Below are 17824 nucleotides of genomic sequence, written 5' to 3' on the forward strand. Positions count from 1 at the left end.
ATCATCAGCCAATAAAATTGTTTAATACACTCAGGACATCAATACATTTCAGGATGAACAGACTTAATTTAACATTTGATTTCTTTTCAGGCAAGTGTAGCCACGGCGGCGAAAGTGACGCAACCAGTTTAAAAGAACCTACTGGAGGTATCAATAAAGATGAGATCACCTCAAGTCATGGCATCTATCACCAGCGTGCTGCAGATTTGGCCATCAGTGCTACCATGGAATTGCTGGAAGACATTCGACTGGCCAAAGGCAACGTGGCCTTTCTTCAGTATGGGATTCTTATTCAGAGATGTTCATTTTTAATAAACCATAATGATTTTTATGAAATGAATGAAATCATCTGATTTTTGAAATTTTAATCTTTTCAGTAGTGGTGGAATTATGCAGTAGCATGTACAGCAAACACACAAATAAATGCGCAAGACAGTGACACTGATTCTGAAATGCTCAATTTAATTAAACATAATTTAGAATTAAGAGCCTATAACAAAAATATTAAAAATAGAAGTATATCAATTGTAAAGGACAAAACCTTTTCCCACTTTTGCAAAATACATTTCATTCATTTGTTGTTGTTTTTTTTTTTACAAAAAACTGTGTAAAGTAATTGATTTCTTACTTTATTTCTCTCAGATTGGTGGGGATGAACAAGACGTCAGTGCTGGCTTTTGTTATTGACACCACAGGCAGTATGTCTGATGACATTGAAGAGGCAAAGAGAGTGTCCTTTAACATTATTGACAGCAGGACAGCATCAGTAGAGAAACCTTCCGAATATATCCTAGTTCCATTTAATGACCCAGGTAGACCTGTTATACTATTTTATATATGACCTGGCTACTTCAAAAATGTGTGGTGGTGGTGCTTTGGTAGTGGTGTCTAGTCATGTGTTGTGTAAATGTTCATATAAAGTTCACACTGTGTTGAAGTTATCACAGTTATATAACATTACTATTAAACTCCTAAAACTATGTGTTAAATTTCACAATTGTGGCTGTCAAATCAAAGTCGGCTTCATAAACTGATAAAAGTTCACTAGTACTAGTATACTGACTACTAGAGAATTTTTCTTGTAACAATAATTCGGCTATATAATTCTTGTATGTTTTAAATTACATTCAATTGAATTTTTATTTATATAGCTCTTTTCACAATTGGAAATTGTTTCAAAGCAGCTTTACATTAAAAGAAGCAGTGGAAACACAGAAAAATTGACAGACAATATAAGTAGCAAAATACAGCGGCTATGAATAAACTAGACTAGAATACAAGCGAGCGTATTAATAATGTATCGTATACAAGAGGGTGCCAAGTTAAGCCAATATTGGCTGACTCCCCGGAGTTGATAAAACCCCAGGGAGAAAAACCTCCCGACTTTTTTTTAGCCTGGGAGGAACAAAAAGTCTATATATCGACTGTATATATATTATATATATATTATATATTGTGTGCCATTCGATCTGAGCACTGACAAGCTGACCTTCTGCAACCTGTAAAGCAATGTGCTGCCAGACTCATGCGTCTGTTTTTTGAAGCCAGCTTCTGCACCTGACACACGAGTACTCAACTTCTTTGATCGACCCTTGCAAGTCCTGTTCCAAGGGGAAACAGTCCAGGAAAACCTTTGTATGACCTTGGCCACTGTACTGTAACTCAGTTTCAGGATGTAACTGATCTTCTCATAGCCTAGGCCATATTTGTGGAGAACAACATTTCTAATTATTAAATCCTCAGAGAGTTCTTTGACCCAAGGTCCCATGTTCAGCATATAAAAGAAGTGTACCGAAAGCACTAAATTTGAACAGCTCTAATAGAAGAAACCCCTTTATATAGGACATGTGATTTTGCATGGTTAAACTATATCTGTTAATAACTTTAATCAAGGGTGTACTAACTTTTGTTGCCAGCTATTTTGACAATAATGGCAGTATGTTAAGTTATTTTTCAGAGGACAGTAAATCAATATTGCAATACAAGTACACACATTGACTAAAATAATTGAATTTCCATAGTAATATACCTTGAGAAGATGTGAGGGATGTACTCACTTTCGTGAAATACTGTATATGTTTATTGAATACAGATTTTGGACCATTAATAAGGACTCGGAATGCAGAGGATTTCAAAGAAAAAATCAGTTTGCTCAAAGCTAATGGTGGAGGAGATGAACCAGAAATGTGCTTATCAGGACTTCAGGTGGGCATTTCCATGTATATGTATGTACTGTATAGTATATAAACTCTAAAAAGTGCTGGGTTGTTTAAACTCAGGGCTGGGTCACTATTAGAAAAAAGATACTGCTGGGTTAAAATGACCCAACTGCTGGGTTATTTTAACTCATGGTTGAGTAACAATAACCCAGCAGGTTTTATTCCAGCATATCATCGCATCTCACATTGCTTTATGGCGCTCAACTATAAGACTGCATATTAACTGCCTAATAATTAACTTTAAAAGAATGTGTTTTGAAGTCTTAAAGTTAGGAATGCTAAAATTCCCGTACTTCCTTTTTTTGTTGTTTGTTTTTTGTTCTTCAGCTGGCACTGGGCGTAGTTCCTATATATTCAGACATTTATGTGTTTACTGATGCTTCAGCCAAAGACTTTGGATTAGAAAGTACAATTCGAGCCATGATAGAATGGACCAAGTCAAGAGTAAGTGCCTACAGTTTCTTTATCCGTTACCACTAGCCTATTTGTTGCAGCAACTCTGTTGCTGAAACATTTTTGTATATTGTACATCTGAAACATCTGTATATTTCTATCTGTATTTTTTGCATCTCTGTCTCACTCTTTGCTTTATGTGCTCCCAAAACCCAGGTCAATTTCATGCTGACAAAAGCCTTTTCATTCCGCAAAAGAAGGTATGTCTCACGTTCTCAGCGTTCCTTAACAAGAAAGCCTCGGTCAGGAATACAGCTGTACAGAGACTTGGCAGATGTTTCTGGTGGACAGGCAATAGAGGTCACTAAGAGAACACTGTCTCAGGCCACTGCAGTTATTACTGATTCATCTGCATCTGCTCTGGTATGTTAAAATAATTAATTTGCTTATTTTTTATTTATTGTTTATTTGAATAGGGACAGATACAAAGAAAAACATTCTACATAAAGAACAATCCGATACCTGTAGCACAGTGTTTATAGCCATGGCATTCGCGCGTCTAGAGCGAAGTAAACGCGCAGAAAAAACAAGCATCTGACGCGCGTCAGAAGCAAAATCCGCTTCTTGTGGGAGGGGCAAGTGCTATGCGGTTGTCTGTTTGTAGGATGGCTGATGTGCATTTATCGAGAGAGTTACCGGTTTGTATTTCATCACCTTACTATAGGGGGGAAATAAACGGCGCGGGTCAATAAACGCAACGTTACTCAAAAGTGAAATGTATATTTACAACTTACCAATGTCCTTACTGACACTCTTCCAAACGAGGTCCTTTTTATTCCTGTCTCTATAGAAATAAGAAGTTGTGTCGTATAGCTCCGGGTGACTGCTCACGGACAATATCAAGCCTTCATGCTGAATGAGTGACTCCGGGCAGGGCTGCCTCCACAGCAGCAAGCAGGCTCCTGATTGGTTAACGTGGCGCGAAAATCCGTCAAAGTTCACATTTTTCAACTCGTCAAACGCAAAATGCACAAAAAGCACCATTCGCGAGATACGCTCAATTCGCACCATTCAACTTAACATTGAATTAACTTGCGCTTGCTGCCTCTACCGCGTCTGGTGTAAACGCAGCATTAGAACCAGTAAAAATAATTGTGGTAAATTAACGCATTCACTCTTACTCCCACAGATGCACACCTCACACACAGCTAAACATCTCATATAACATGATCACACTCTTGCTACTGTATGAGCCAGGCTTTTGTTCGTTTTTTGAAGGTGGACAGTTTAGTTAGAGTCTTTATATTTGTAGGAAGCCAGTTCCACAGACTGACTCCTTTCACTGAAAAAAATTATTTGAGCAAAAGATGTTTTACAGAATGAAACTTAACAGTTTCCACGTGTACCAACTCTTGTTGATCTGGAGGGTTCCAGCCTGTTTACAATTTTACGAAGTGGATCAGGTGCGAGTCCAATCAAACATTTAAAAAACAACGTTATTTATCTAAGATTAACAAATTAACAAAGTTAAACATTTTATGTTTATTTAAAATGTAACAATAATGAAATCGAATCGGCTTTTGTCAAAAAATTTCAGAGCATGGTTATTAAAGGGATACTTCACCGATTTAGCATTCAGCTTTGTATCTGTAGAAACCCGGCAGTATTACTGAATGACCATGTTTCCCTCCCTCATTTCCCCCTGAGAGGAGAGATATCTGCATTTTGGTTCTGCAAAAAAGTCCTCCGATGATGCAAAAATCGTCATATTACATCATCGGAGGACTTTTTTGCAGAACCAAAATGCAGATATCTCTCCTCTCAGGGGGAAATGAGGGAGGGAAACATGGTCATTCAGTAATACTGCCGGGTTTCTACAGATACAAAGCTGAATGCTAAATCGGTGAAGTATCCCTTTAAGCCTCTCAATAGGTTTTAGGGTAGTTTGGCTAGTCTGTGACCAAACAGTGGTGCAGTACGACATGTGAGTATAATTACAGTATGTATAAATATATAGATGTACATAAATGTTTATGCATTTAAATTGTAGTAATGTCTACGAATCCCAATGTCTTGATACTGGGGTGCCTCAAGGCTCCGTGCTTGGATCACCACTCTTTTTGATAAACATGACATCCCTGGGTTCTGTCATTCGAAAACATGGCTTTTCCTACCACTGCTATGAGGATGACACTCAACTCCACTTGTTGTTCCACCCTGATGATTCCCCGGTTTCTGCCCACATCTCAGCATGCCTGAGGGACATCTCACTCTGGCTGAAGGACCACCATCTCCAGCTTAACCGTGCGAAGACAGAACTGCTTGTTATATCATCTGAAGCAAAGATTCATCACAACCTTTCCATTCCGTTCCTCAACCACCATGCTTTTCAGGACAGCCAGAAACCAGGGAGTGGTCATTGATGACCAGCTTAGCTTCACAGAGCATGTAGCCAGCACCGCCCACTCTTGTAGATGCATCCTATACAATATTAGGTCCTAGTTCAAGCTCTTGTCCTGTCCAGGCTGAACTACTGCAACGCTCTACTGGCTGTACTTCCAGCCTGCACAACCAAACCCCTACAGATGGTTCAGAATGCAGCGGCAAGAGTGGTCTTCTATGAGCCAAAGAGGGTGCACGTCACTTCTCTCTATTTGTCAAGTTACAGTACACTGGCTTCCTATAGCAACTCACATCAAATCTGTCACAGAGCGATGGCTTGTGGTGCTGTAAGGGAGCCAACCAGTTGGAGTAGAAAAAGGAAATGATGTGCTGTACTAAAAAGTTAATGCTGGATCCAAATGGTGTTTTATTTAAAAGGTGCAAAAAATATTTACTGTGTATGAGAAAACTAAAATAAATAAAAACTGTACAAAAGAAACCAAACAGCAACAATGTGCTATTTTGGCTAAACCACATGGTAGTGATGGGCTATTTGAAGCGAGGCTTTCGGAGCGTGTGTCGAAAATAAATGGACCTGCCAGATGAGGCCTTGATTCGAGGCTTGTGTTGTTAACGTAGAAATCACGTGACCAATGACAAAACAGGCCTCAGCTTGTGTGGAACACGTCATTGGTTCGATCTGAGTGTCAAAACTCATGCCACCTCGTGGGTGTTGTGGCGTTTTAGTGTTGAATAGGTGTCAGGAGTTGTAGAAGCAGCGTGTTGGAGAGTTTATTAGTAGTAGTAGTAGTTATAGTTATAGTATGTATAGTAAAGTTAAAAATAGTTATAGTATGTATATATATTGTGATTAATTATTAGCTACAGCGGGAAAAATAAGTATTTGACACATCAGCATTTGATCAGTAAGGGGATTTCTAAGTGGGCTATTGACACAAAATTTCCACCAGATGTAGCTATCAAGTCAAATATTGAATTCATACAAAGAAATCAGAACATTTAAGTATACAAGTTCAGTCATAATAAATAAAGTGAAATGACACAGGGAATAAGTATTGAACACACTTTCACACCTTTGTTGGTGATTACAGCTTCTAGACGCCTATTGTATGGAGAGACCAGTCGTCTGCTTGACCCAGGAGTGATTCTGGCCCATTCTTCCACACAAATGGTCTTTAAATCTTGAAGGTTCCTTGGGCCTCTTTTATGAACTTTGATCTTCAGATTTCTCCATAGATTTTCGATGCGATTTAGGTCAGGTGATTGACTGGGCCATTGATTTTCCTTCTTTGAGACCAATTAATTGTTTCCTTGGCCTTGTGTTTGCGATCATTGTCTTGCTGAAATGTCCACCCTCTTGTCATTTTCAGCTTTCTGGTAGATGGCAGCAGATTTTTATCCAGAATGTCCTGGTACATTTCTCCATTCATTCTGCCTTCAATAATATAAAGTCTGCCAGTACCTCTTGCTGAAAAGGAGCCCCAAACCATGATGCTTCCACCCCCAAACTTAACTGTTTGTATGGTATTCTTGGTGTGGTGGGCAGTTCCATTTCTTCTCTAAACATGGTGTGTAGAATGACTGCCAAAAAGTTCAATTTTGCTTTCATCTGACATACTATAGTCTACCCATAATCCACAGGCTTCTCCAAATGCTCTTTCGCAAACTTTAACCGAGCCTCAATATGCTTTTTGTTAAGCAATGGAGTCTTGCGTGGTGAGCGTGCATGGGTGGTATGGAGATTCAGCGCATTGCTTATAGTTTTCTTTGAAACAACAGTACCTGCTAATGCAAGGTCTTTCTGAAGTTCTGCCCTAGTGGTTCTTGGCTCTTGGAGAACTCTCCTGATTATTCTTTGGACTCCTTGGACAAGGATCTTACGTGGAGCACCTGATCGTGGCCGGTTTATGGTTAAGAGAACTGAATGTATTCTTATTATTATTTTTGTTTAATGGTGATTAACTTTCTTTAGGAGCATCATCACCAACACTCTAAAACGATAAGGTTGTTTTTAACCCTGGGCTGGGTAACTATAGGACAGAACACATTTTTGGGTTAAAATGACCCAAATAATGGGTTGTTTTAACCCAACTGCTGGGTTGTTTCAACATGGTTGATTAACAATAACCCAGCAGTTGGGTTAAAACAACCAATTATTTGGGACATTTTAACCCAGAAATGTGTTCTGGCCTATAGTTACCCAGCCCTGGGTTAAAAAAAATGTATAGTGTACTGTGCTGGATGGCAAATTAACTTTGGGTGATAAGTCTGAAGTTTAAAACTGTTTCCTCTTCCTTCTCACAAATGGACCATTGCCTATCTATCTATATTTGCTTGTTGAACTTTACTCTATCATCCCAACTACATCATCATTATTCATCATACCTGCAATAGAGGTTTCATTGAGCTTCATCCGGCGCTGTGTGTTCAGCTCCTCAGTCTACACTTAGCCCCAATGGCGGGTTTAACATTTCACGCATATTATGTTCTAATTCCCAAACCTAAAACAAATATAAACGGTAAGTAAATTAATTAAAGATCGAGTCAAAGTTTAATTTGTATGGATTCCTGCAGATAAAGGAGTAATAGGGAACGAGTTGGCTGATAAGTAAAGAATCAACAGAAATGGAGTATATAAATTTAAGTATTAAATTAAAGTAAAGCTGAAGTTAAATCAATCATAAAAGGAAAGGTAAAGAAGAAGTGGCAAGTCTTGTGGGATAATGGTCATACAGGTAGGAAATTATATAATATCCAAAAAAAGAGTGGGGGTGAGTAGAAGTATTTGCAGAAATATACAGGAGGAGAATATCATTTCAACAATGAGATTTGCGCACACAGGGTTAAATAGTAACATTATTTTTAATGAAAAAACTTGATGATGGGAGGTGCAGTGTATATAACACACAGGATACCATAGAACAGTGGTTCTCAACTCCAGTCCTCCAAAATTAACCCTTACCCTTGACAATGTATACTGTGTTAGACTTGATGAGACCATTTCCAGTGCACTTATGTATTGCTGTTCTTGTGTTGCTATAATTGCTTATATTGTTTACCTCATCTGTAAGTTGCTTATTTGGACAAAAGCGTCTGCTAAATGACTAAATGTAAATGTAAATGATGAACTTTAATATTGCAATTTACATAATATAAACATATATTTTTTGAAGGTGACTGTCCTTCAGGTAGTGAGAAATCCAGCCAAGGCAGAAACATTTTCTTTTGTGTTGGATTCATCTCTGTCCAGTGTGACTATGTATATCACAGGAGTCTCTCCAGTCTTTACCCTCTACAACCCAACAGGTGAGCTAGACATAATGTATATTTTGACAATATGACGCTAACTGCACAATATTAAGTGCAATTCTAAAGAAAATCTTTCCTTGAAAATTAAGCACTAAAGAATTGGCGCTAAAAAATGTGTGGACATAGTTATTTTTGCTTGCGACCTTCTTGCATAGGAGATGCAAACGTTATGGGAGGAGGGTATTTGATTCTTGCATGGTGGTTAACTAAGGTTTGCGCTTTTCAAACTACTGGTATTTGTGCCATTATTTAATTCCCAAGAAAGAATCTCTTAAATTGCTGTGGTTGTTACGGAAATGAGATGTTGCGCCTGTGTTTTTCAATGTGCACCTTGTCAGTACATTTTTTAATTGCGCTCTCATGCTAATTTAGTAAATATGGCACAAGTGTAAACCATGTGGCATGTATCAATGCGCTGATTTGTGCCTGTTGTCTCTTTCAGGTGCGTCTCAGTCAGGATCAGTGAAAGACGGCCCTCTCGGTAGCATTCAGACTGTGGGGAATCTATGGAGAATTCAACTCAATTCAAAGAATCAGAACGGGGTATGGAGCATCAGTATTAACTCTGCAAGCTCCTACACCATTAAAATCAGGGGTAAGAGAGATTCATGTTTTGTTTGTAGATGTCATTTGGAAAAAAAAATCTTGACATTTTTTCTGTGCCTAAATTTAGTTCAGGACAATTAGTTTTAGCTATAATACTGCTTTTTAAGTGCCGTAAAATGTTTTCCCAAATGAAATCAATTATTGCCTGTTCACCAGTATGTGACACATTATTTATTTGCTTATACACAGGTCAGAGTTCTTTTAATTTTCTCTTCACCTTTGTGGGGTCTGAAGGACTTGAAGGGGACCTTGTGCCAAAAGACAATCGCCCTATCAGTGGTAATGATCTCGCTAACATCTTTGCCAAATATAAAAATTCACAGTTCATCTGTGACTATTATACAGTTTCATGTTGTGCATACTGTACGTTTATCAATTCATGTAAGCTGAAAAGCATTTAAAAATATATAACTTCATCAGTCATAAATAAACCATGACTAATGTAAAAATGTATTATTTATTTAGCTCAGTTTTGTTTTTGTCATCACAGGTGAAAATGGCACCTTGTTTCTCTCTGTGACTGGAGGTGAATTGATCACAGTGACTGATGTACTTCTAGTTGAAGCTTCAGGGTCAAATACTGTCAGTGGAACCATTCAATCATTGGGTGGGTCAGACTACCTGATACACTTACAAAGAATCCCAGAATGGCCATTTGTTGTCCAACTGAAAGGTCTGTTGAAAGACCTTAATGGATCCTCACTCGGCCAATTCCAGAGACAGTCATCCACTCAACAAAGAGCCTCTAGCATTAAAATCAAGGTGAACTTAAAGTCCATGTGTAAACATACAGTATCCTGAATGTACTTGCTGAGTTTTGCCCAGTATGACGTTTACAGAATACATTCTTTCCTTTATCAGGCCGATTCACAGAGTACTTTACAGCCTGGAATCCCTCTGAATGTCAACTTTACATTGACCAGTAAGGAAACAAAAAACAGCTATATCATCCGAGCCAGGAATGACCGTGGTTTCAAGGTCTCTGTCCCCAGTTCCCTGAGTGTGAAGGCAGGAGGAAGCACTCAGGGAACCGCAACACTGACCCCTCTCTCCAACACAGAGTCTGGGACTGATGTCACTCTCATCATTGAGGCAGAAGATCCAGGGTCCGCTGATCTGAATTATGTGACACTGCGACTCACCGTCATGGCTGAGGTAAAAACAAAAATGAACAATTAACCGTTTTCATTAACATTTACCACTGCTACAGTACTATATATCTACAGAATTTATTTATTAAATCACTTAGTACAACCCATGACTCAAAGTAGCTTTTAGGTTCTGCAGTCATTCCAAAAGAAGAGCCTTCCAGTGGCGGTCCGTTTTAGGACGGAGAATGTCAGTTCGACATTGAAGCGCATGACCAGTGGCGGCTGGTGCTAAAAATAAATGGGGGGGGGGGGTGCAAACAAACTCAAAATCAAACTTTTACTGTAGTAATGCAGGACTGTAAATAGCCATTTATAAGGTGATGAATATCATTACTGCTTAGCTAAAATGCTGAAAATGTTACAGTTGAAGTCAACTATTAAAGCATGAAATAAATGTACTGGTAATCAAACAAATCATGGTAATCATTGACACGGTAATCAGGTTGCGATTGATTTTTTTCAATCTCAGTCATTTTTTGATAAACAGCATTGTAAAGAGTCCATCACAGACAGTTATTATTATCCATCATTTCATGTTTTAATTGTTTTCGTTCACATGTCCATTTCTATTCATAAACTTACAAGTCAAGCATGTTTATTTATTTGTAATAGAACAGATAAACTGAGACCGTGTATCTTTTACACTTTACATGTTACACATCACATGAAGCAGATTAATGAATTTTTTTCTCACAGTGACAGCGGAGGCGATAAAACATGCTAACTTTGTGCTGAACAGGCAAATATGAACAAATCAAATAACAAAATACTACTGCGATTAAAATATCAATAAATGTGTCAAAATCTTAATTGAACTAAACTCATCTGAAACCATCTTGTGTAATAAACACACAAAGGCAGATTAATGCAGACTCTTGTCATTAGATTTTGTGTCTTTACCCAGGGGCGTCATGCACCAATTTTTTAAGGGGGCACAGTGTGGACAGCTTACAGAAATGTGTGCATACATAGTGATGGTCATTTTCGAAACACTGCTTCATGAGGCTTCGAAACATTTACGAATCTTTTGTTTAGGAGCGTGTTTCAAACTGGCCCAAGTCACGTGATTTTAGCAAACGAGGCTTCATTACGTCATAACTGTTTCGAAACGTTTCGAAAATCCGATGGTTCACCACTAGGGGGAGTTGATCACAAATGACCAGTGTCTAATATGTTTAGGTGATCTCGGGTCAGTTTTATTATGCAAGTTCATAAAACATTTATCCGATATGACTAATAACAGTACCATTTTGTCTACTTTTTGTTTATAGACAGATTTAACGACAAAACTGTGCATAATTAAAAGGGTAGTTAGTTGCTACACACTTATTCACTTTAGTTATTCCTGTTTTGCGACAGATAACTGATGTCTCCAAACCTGTGTGTGAAATAGTGAGCATTAAAGCTGACTGCCCTGTGGTGTGCAGCAATGCATCATGGGAACTCTCTGCAAACCTGACGGACGGTAATGGTACAGGCATAGCCAGAGTGTTCATAAACATCGGAAACGGCTCTCTCACTACAAGTCAGGTGATGAGTGAAGATGGCACCAATGTGACCGTAGCTTTCTACAATGCTTCCTGCTGTTCTCCAGAGGTGCAGATAGTGGCTGTGGATGGGGTGGGAAATGTGGGTACATGTTTCACTTCTATAAAGAAGATATCTGCAAATCCCACCACAGCAATACCTACCACATATACCACACTAATGGTTCCCACAAACAATACAGTACAGTCCTCAGTGGCTGCCACATTTAAGTTTATTTGGCTTTTCATCTTAGTTGTTTTCTTTATGTGGTAAAGGGAAACTTAAGGCCCATTCTGGATATTAAGATATAGTGGTAACATGCTGTGTAAACATATTTACATAGATTTTTATTCAGACAAACTGTCTGTCATGCGTAGATGTAAGAGCGCTGTCTGTTGTATTGTGTTAGAAATGTTATCTATGTACAATAATGACTTATTTTTGCTTTGTGATCATTCAAAGAGGAGCATCTCTATTTTTTTTTTTTTTTATGAATATTTTGTAAATAAAAAAAAAATAGGTATATGTAGAGTAGAACCAGTAGACCAAAAACAAATTGATAAATGTGATTAATAAATGTAATGATCAGGTACTTTAACACCTGCTTGTCCACAGTTGTGAAAGTGTTTTATGAAATACAGTATACTGAAATACATTGCTTTCCTTTAGCTCAATAGGAGTTCCTTATGAATCAAATTGCATGCTTACTAAAAACAACATATACCTATAAAGTTCTGTGCTTTAATGTCTTAATATCATTTTATATATTTGTTAATGCAATTAAATCCACATTTACATTTTAAATGTGTTTGTGTTTGAATCATTTTAAAAACATGCATCCGTTTATTTATGTTACGTATAAAGAAACAATTTAACTGTGTTAGATAGTGTCTATAAGTGTGGAAAGTGTGATTAAAAAAAAATACAACATATTGCTATTTTAAATTTAAATAACTGGTTACAGTAATGTTGGATGTATAAATCTAAAGAAAAATATTATCCATTATAGTTTTTAACGGTTCATCTTTCACAATAAATCTTGTTTCATAACAGCTTTACAAAAAAAAAATGCCTTATAGACCCCTGTGATTGAGAAAATGGGCACTGTAGTGAGAAAAAACTACAGTTTATAAACATTTCTGGAATGTTTATATGTAGCAAGAAGGGAGAGATAAACACAAAAATAAAAATAAACATTTGAAATGAAACAGTAATAGTTCTAATGTACACAAGGAATTAGAAATCTATATATTGAACTGTTATATAACCACATATATATATTTAAAGAGCCTCTATTACTTTGCTAAAAGAACGTTATTTTGTGTATTTGATTCAAATACATATTTCTGTTCACGCAGGTTAATGGTATTTTACATACTGTACATTATTGTTGCTCCGCTATGCCCCGTCTTTCTAAAAACGCGTTGATTACTACAAAGCTCATTGTTCTGAAAAGCGTGTTGTGCTCCAGCAATCCAGTGCGTTGGCCGAACACCTCAAGCGTGCGATGGAAAGGTGACGCTCCTTATTATATTTGGAAGATCAGCTCCAAACAGGAGATAATATCATCTTTACCACATTATTAATACAAGCTCAAATCTGATCCAAAAAAAAAAAAAATGCAGATGACCAAGGTAATTGATCAACTTTGCCAGCGTGGCTTGAGCAGAACATTACAAATTGGTAAGGTAAGGATACTAAAACATTAAAACCAAAAACTTATCTGGAATTAAATTCACTCTCCCTTCCAGTCCGGTTTTAGAAAACAACATAATACCGTTACCGCTGCAATGAAAGTGATTAGCGATATAACTACTGCTTTAGATGGTTAACAGATTTGTTCAGCTCTTTTCCTTGATTTATCAAAGGCGTTTGACACAGTTGATCATGGCATCCTATTAAAAAGACTTGCCACTGTTGGTCTTTCTGATTCTGTTATAAATTGGTTTGCTGACCATCTATCAGGGAGAACACAGTCTGTGGTCTTGAAAGATGGTATGCCATCTGTTCTGTCAGTTTCAAAGGGTGTCCCTCACGGATCAGTTTTGGGACCCATTTCATTTTTGTATACATAAATAATATTTGTGATAACATTCCAAACACTAAATATCATCTTAATGCAGATGAAATGTTATTTATTGTTTCGCCTCATCAGCTTCACAAGCACTTCAATATTTACAGTCAGCATTTAATACTGTTCAGTCTTGCCTTTGTCAACTTAAGCTGGTTTCAAATATAGATAAGACTATAAAGTTGAACAAACTTATTTTCCTGATATTTTATCATCGCAAGAAATTAAAATTGAATGTGTTATGAGTTATAAATATCTGGGCATTATAATGGATAGTCAAAGTGCATATTGATAAATTAATTTCTAAACTTAAGCCAAAACTTTGTTTTTGTTTTTATTACTATTTATTATTATTAGAAAATATTTGGTATCTGCAACATTTTTACCTTTGTAGGATTATGGAGATATATTATATATGAATGCCCCAACACATTACTTAAAAAACTAGATATAGTTTTTCATAGTGCCTTACGTTTTATTACTGGGTGTAGCTATCAAACGCATCACTGTATTTTATATGAGAAGGCCGAGTTACTATCCTTGCATACCCGAAGGAGTTTAATTGGTATTTTAAGGCGATTTGTAGTCTTAACCCACATCATTTGTCTCTCAACTTTTCAAATTCTAAAGGACGCTACAAACTCTGCTCAAATGATCTGATGCATCTCAAAGTTCCTAGGGTTCGAAGTACAGAGATAGGGAAAAAAAGGTTTTACATATAATGCCGCCACCTCTTGGAATTACCTACAGGATACCTAAAGCTTGATGTTTTATCACTACATGTATGTGCTTACTTTTACTTTTATCTGTTACTGCCTTCTTGGCAAGGTCACTCTTGTAAAGGAGATTTTAACCTGATAAGGATCACTGTGCCGTACACGGCACACCCCCTCCCTTGCACGTGAGGCTGCATAAACGTCCTTGTAACTTTGAAGCATTAAATCTTCAAAATATAAGGTCATGCGGCACATCGTTTGAAAGCTTAGACTCTCAGGATTCCATTAAGTGCACACAGAAAGCATAATATGATTCATAGCATTCATAAAACTGTAATCTAGTTGTTAGTTACCTGAACCGGGCGGCGCCGATTTAGGATATTTACTTACCTTTAAAATCTTCTCTTTATACGCTTCGTGGAATTGTCCAAAACAAATTGTTCATAAATCCCTAAAAGACCAAGGAAATGAAATATCCAAGCCTTTTAATACAAAACGATTTGTTCGCCTCACAATCTTGACGTTTCTGACTGAATTATGATATAAATACTGTATATAGGTATGTTGCTAAAATTTTCAAAATGGTTAAATGCTATAAACTAATTGTTCAGATAGAAAGAGCTTTTTAATGAGACCAAGATCATGTTTATGGGTTCAAGAATAACAAAATACTGGCCAATTGAAACTCGAAAATCATCACTTTATTTTGTCCCATGTTTTCCATTAAAATACAAGAAAATGTGTGACCGACTCATGAAAATTATAAAGTTTTTTTGCTATAACTTTTTAATTTTTGAGATATTTACCTGAATATTTCAGGATAAGCTGTTTGCCATATCCTCTACATATTCTACTTCTGAAAAGTCAGATACTGTATATAAAAAAACAAACCACTAATTATACCAAATAACACTCTTTAATCAGAATATCGCTAATAACCCCAAGATTGTCTCTAAGATCTCATTTGTTTTTAACCAAAGGGTTTCGTATCTAAACTCCTTTACAAGTTTTAGATTAAAAACAAAAATATTCTATTCATAACTATTTTATTGTTTTACATTTACATTGCATTTCGCACACACTATAATAGGCCTATATACAGATATCTACTACATGGCTATACGGCTGCTTCACATTCTTTGTCCATTCAAGCAGATTTTGGGGGTGGAAAAACTCCCGTGGTCGTCGTTCAAATTTATAAAAATTTCGTTCACTTGTAGTTAGCAATAAAACTAAATGTCTATTACAATTTCAAGAATGTCTTTACTTAACATCAGCAAAAACAACGACGATTTTACAAACAACAGACTTTGGTGAGCTTGCACGGCCAGTAGTTAAACATGAAAGGTGGTGACTGAAAATGAGAAGGTACCTATGGTTCTTCTGGTGGTGTTAACAATAAAAACTCCAAATTTCGCCATCAACAAATCAACAGAAGCATTATTTTCCACAACACCGCGCGCCACCTGAGGAAATCTGCGGAACCAAAAAGTAAGCTGCGACCGCAGAGTTAGCAACATACCTACTGTATACAATTAGTTCACTACCGAACATTTGTTCGAATCTTACTTTTCATTCACAATTTAAAATGAAATATTCAAGTGTCACATTTATTGTGCAACGTCTGAGGTACAAATACGCCCCCTTGTGGAATTTCAGCCGTTCCATAGGCTACTCTCAATTAGTTTATTTAACCTGGTTAAATAAAAAGAACTGAACTGAACTGAATTCTACACTGCTCAAAACTTGTGTTTGAATCATGTTTAAAAAGTCAGCAGTCAATTCTTTAAATATGAAAACATAGGCTACTTGCAGGCTGTAAGTCAGCAGCACGAGGAATTAACGTGCATTGTGTCCATGGGCTGCAGAAGTAAACTGTTGCCTACAAAAAAAAGAAAGAGATTTCGGTTGATAGAGATGATAACTTGCGTCATCATAGACTTTGAGATGTGTACCTTGCAGATTGTTAACCTGTACTAACACACAAGTACACACCAATTTTTTTTAATTATATATGATTTAATCATATATAATCATATATACTGTATGACTAAATAAGTCCAACATGGTCTTATGGGATATTGAGATGATTGTTAAAGTGTTCAATGATATTACTTTTAGCTTCTGAAAAAAACAAAGTTGCAAAATATACCAAGCTACCTGCTGCTTGTGCCAGCATGACAGCATTTGCATCACTTCAATCTTCTACACTTAAATTCACAGAGGATGAATTGGCTCCTAGTCAGACAGCAAACTGGACTCTTCCTGTACCATGTACTGTAGCACTGTTTACAACTTTTACCTTTTGCCAAAACATCAATGACACTACACCTACATGCAGCTCAACAACCACTTCGGGATGGTTTCAAAAACACCTGAACAGATATAGATGAAAATCAGTCATGTGACCTTTTACGTCATGCCGCCATCTTGAGTACACCTACCGAGTACCAGTAGGATAAGCATTGGCTAGCTTGCTACGATTTAAGGATTTCTTATCTTTTACTGTTTATGATTTTTACGGATACGGGAAAGGGCTACGAAAGACAACATTTCTCACCTCGATTGTCATAAAAAGAAACGCTACTTTACCTTGGTTAGGGTGTGATGCCTACTCGATCCTTGATGCGTTCTGAAGTCTGAAATTCAGTGCTTTTGCGCTACTTTTCTATCAGATCGGAAGTGACGAGTAACTAACTACTTGAGTAGTTTTTTCATCTAATACTTTTTTTTACTCTTACTCCAGTAAATATTTAATTTGATACTTTTACTTGAGGAAATTTTTGTATAAGTACTTGTACTTTTACTTGAGTACAGAATTTGGGTACTCTATACCACCTCTGGCTGTACAAGGTACACATGATACTGGAAATCAAAAATCACTATCAACAATTGTGGTTATAAGGAAGTAAAACTCTTCCTATGTAATCAGACACAGTTACTATACACATTACTGTTTATGCAATAACTTGAATGTTCATCTCACTGGATTATTGCTGAAAATAATCACATGTGTAAATGTGGATAACTGTTAGGGGACACAGAATCTCTGAAAGGGTAATGAAATGCTTCTCTAATGATTTTTACATTGTCTGCATTTGTAAAAAGTAGTATTTTCTATGAACGTTTGCCATTTAGAGTTACACAAATGCTGAATTAACTCATAAATCATAAATAATGTTTAGTCTGATTTTCTTTTCTCTTATTTTGGGGAGTCCTACTCCACGGATCATTTAATAAAACTCTCACGCTTTCTCAGTGTCTTAAAATTTCCTCATAGCTGCTTATTAACTACACAAAGCACATGACCAGTGCAAATCATTTTCTTTTGCAGGTGCAGTGAGTTTTTTAATCATACCACTGGACAGTGATGATTTCATTGTTTGTAGCGGCTGTGTTTATTCTGTTGGAGACGCTCTTTGAACCTCC

At 36.8% G+C, this 17824-nt stretch overlaps 1 protein-coding gene across 1 annotated transcript in view; it reads left to right on the top strand.

Annotated features, from left to right (window-relative positions):
* LOC135785976 (von Willebrand factor A domain-containing protein 7-like) overlaps window positions 1–12396 on the top strand; it is a 49257-nt gene extending 36861 nt beyond the window's left edge. Inside the window, exons 6-16 of the mRNA XM_073814259.1 lie at window positions 91–277; window positions 643–812; window positions 2093–2205; window positions 2547–2663; window positions 2829–3035; window positions 8189–8321; window positions 8767–8919; window positions 9120–9209; window positions 9421–9692; window positions 9792–10085; window positions 11441–12396. Coding sequence (XP_073670360.1) covers window positions 91–277; window positions 643–812; window positions 2093–2205; window positions 2547–2663; window positions 2829–3035; window positions 8189–8321; window positions 8767–8919; window positions 9120–9209; window positions 9421–9692; window positions 9792–10085; window positions 11441–11881 — 2177 coding nt within the window. The 3' untranslated portion in view covers window positions 11882–12396. The remainder of the gene's footprint in view (window positions 1–90; window positions 278–642; window positions 813–2092; window positions 2206–2546; window positions 2664–2828; window positions 3036–8188; window positions 8322–8766; window positions 8920–9119; window positions 9210–9420; window positions 9693–9791; window positions 10086–11440) is intronic.
* Window positions 12397–17824: the final 5428 nt, after the last annotated feature.

The sequence above is a fragment of the Paramisgurnus dabryanus genome, chromosome 4, assembly GCF_030506205.2.
Source record: "Paramisgurnus dabryanus chromosome 4, PD_genome_1.1, whole genome shotgun sequence".
Classification (NCBI taxonomy): Eukaryota; Metazoa; Chordata; class Actinopteri; order Cypriniformes; family Cobitidae; genus Paramisgurnus; species Paramisgurnus dabryanus.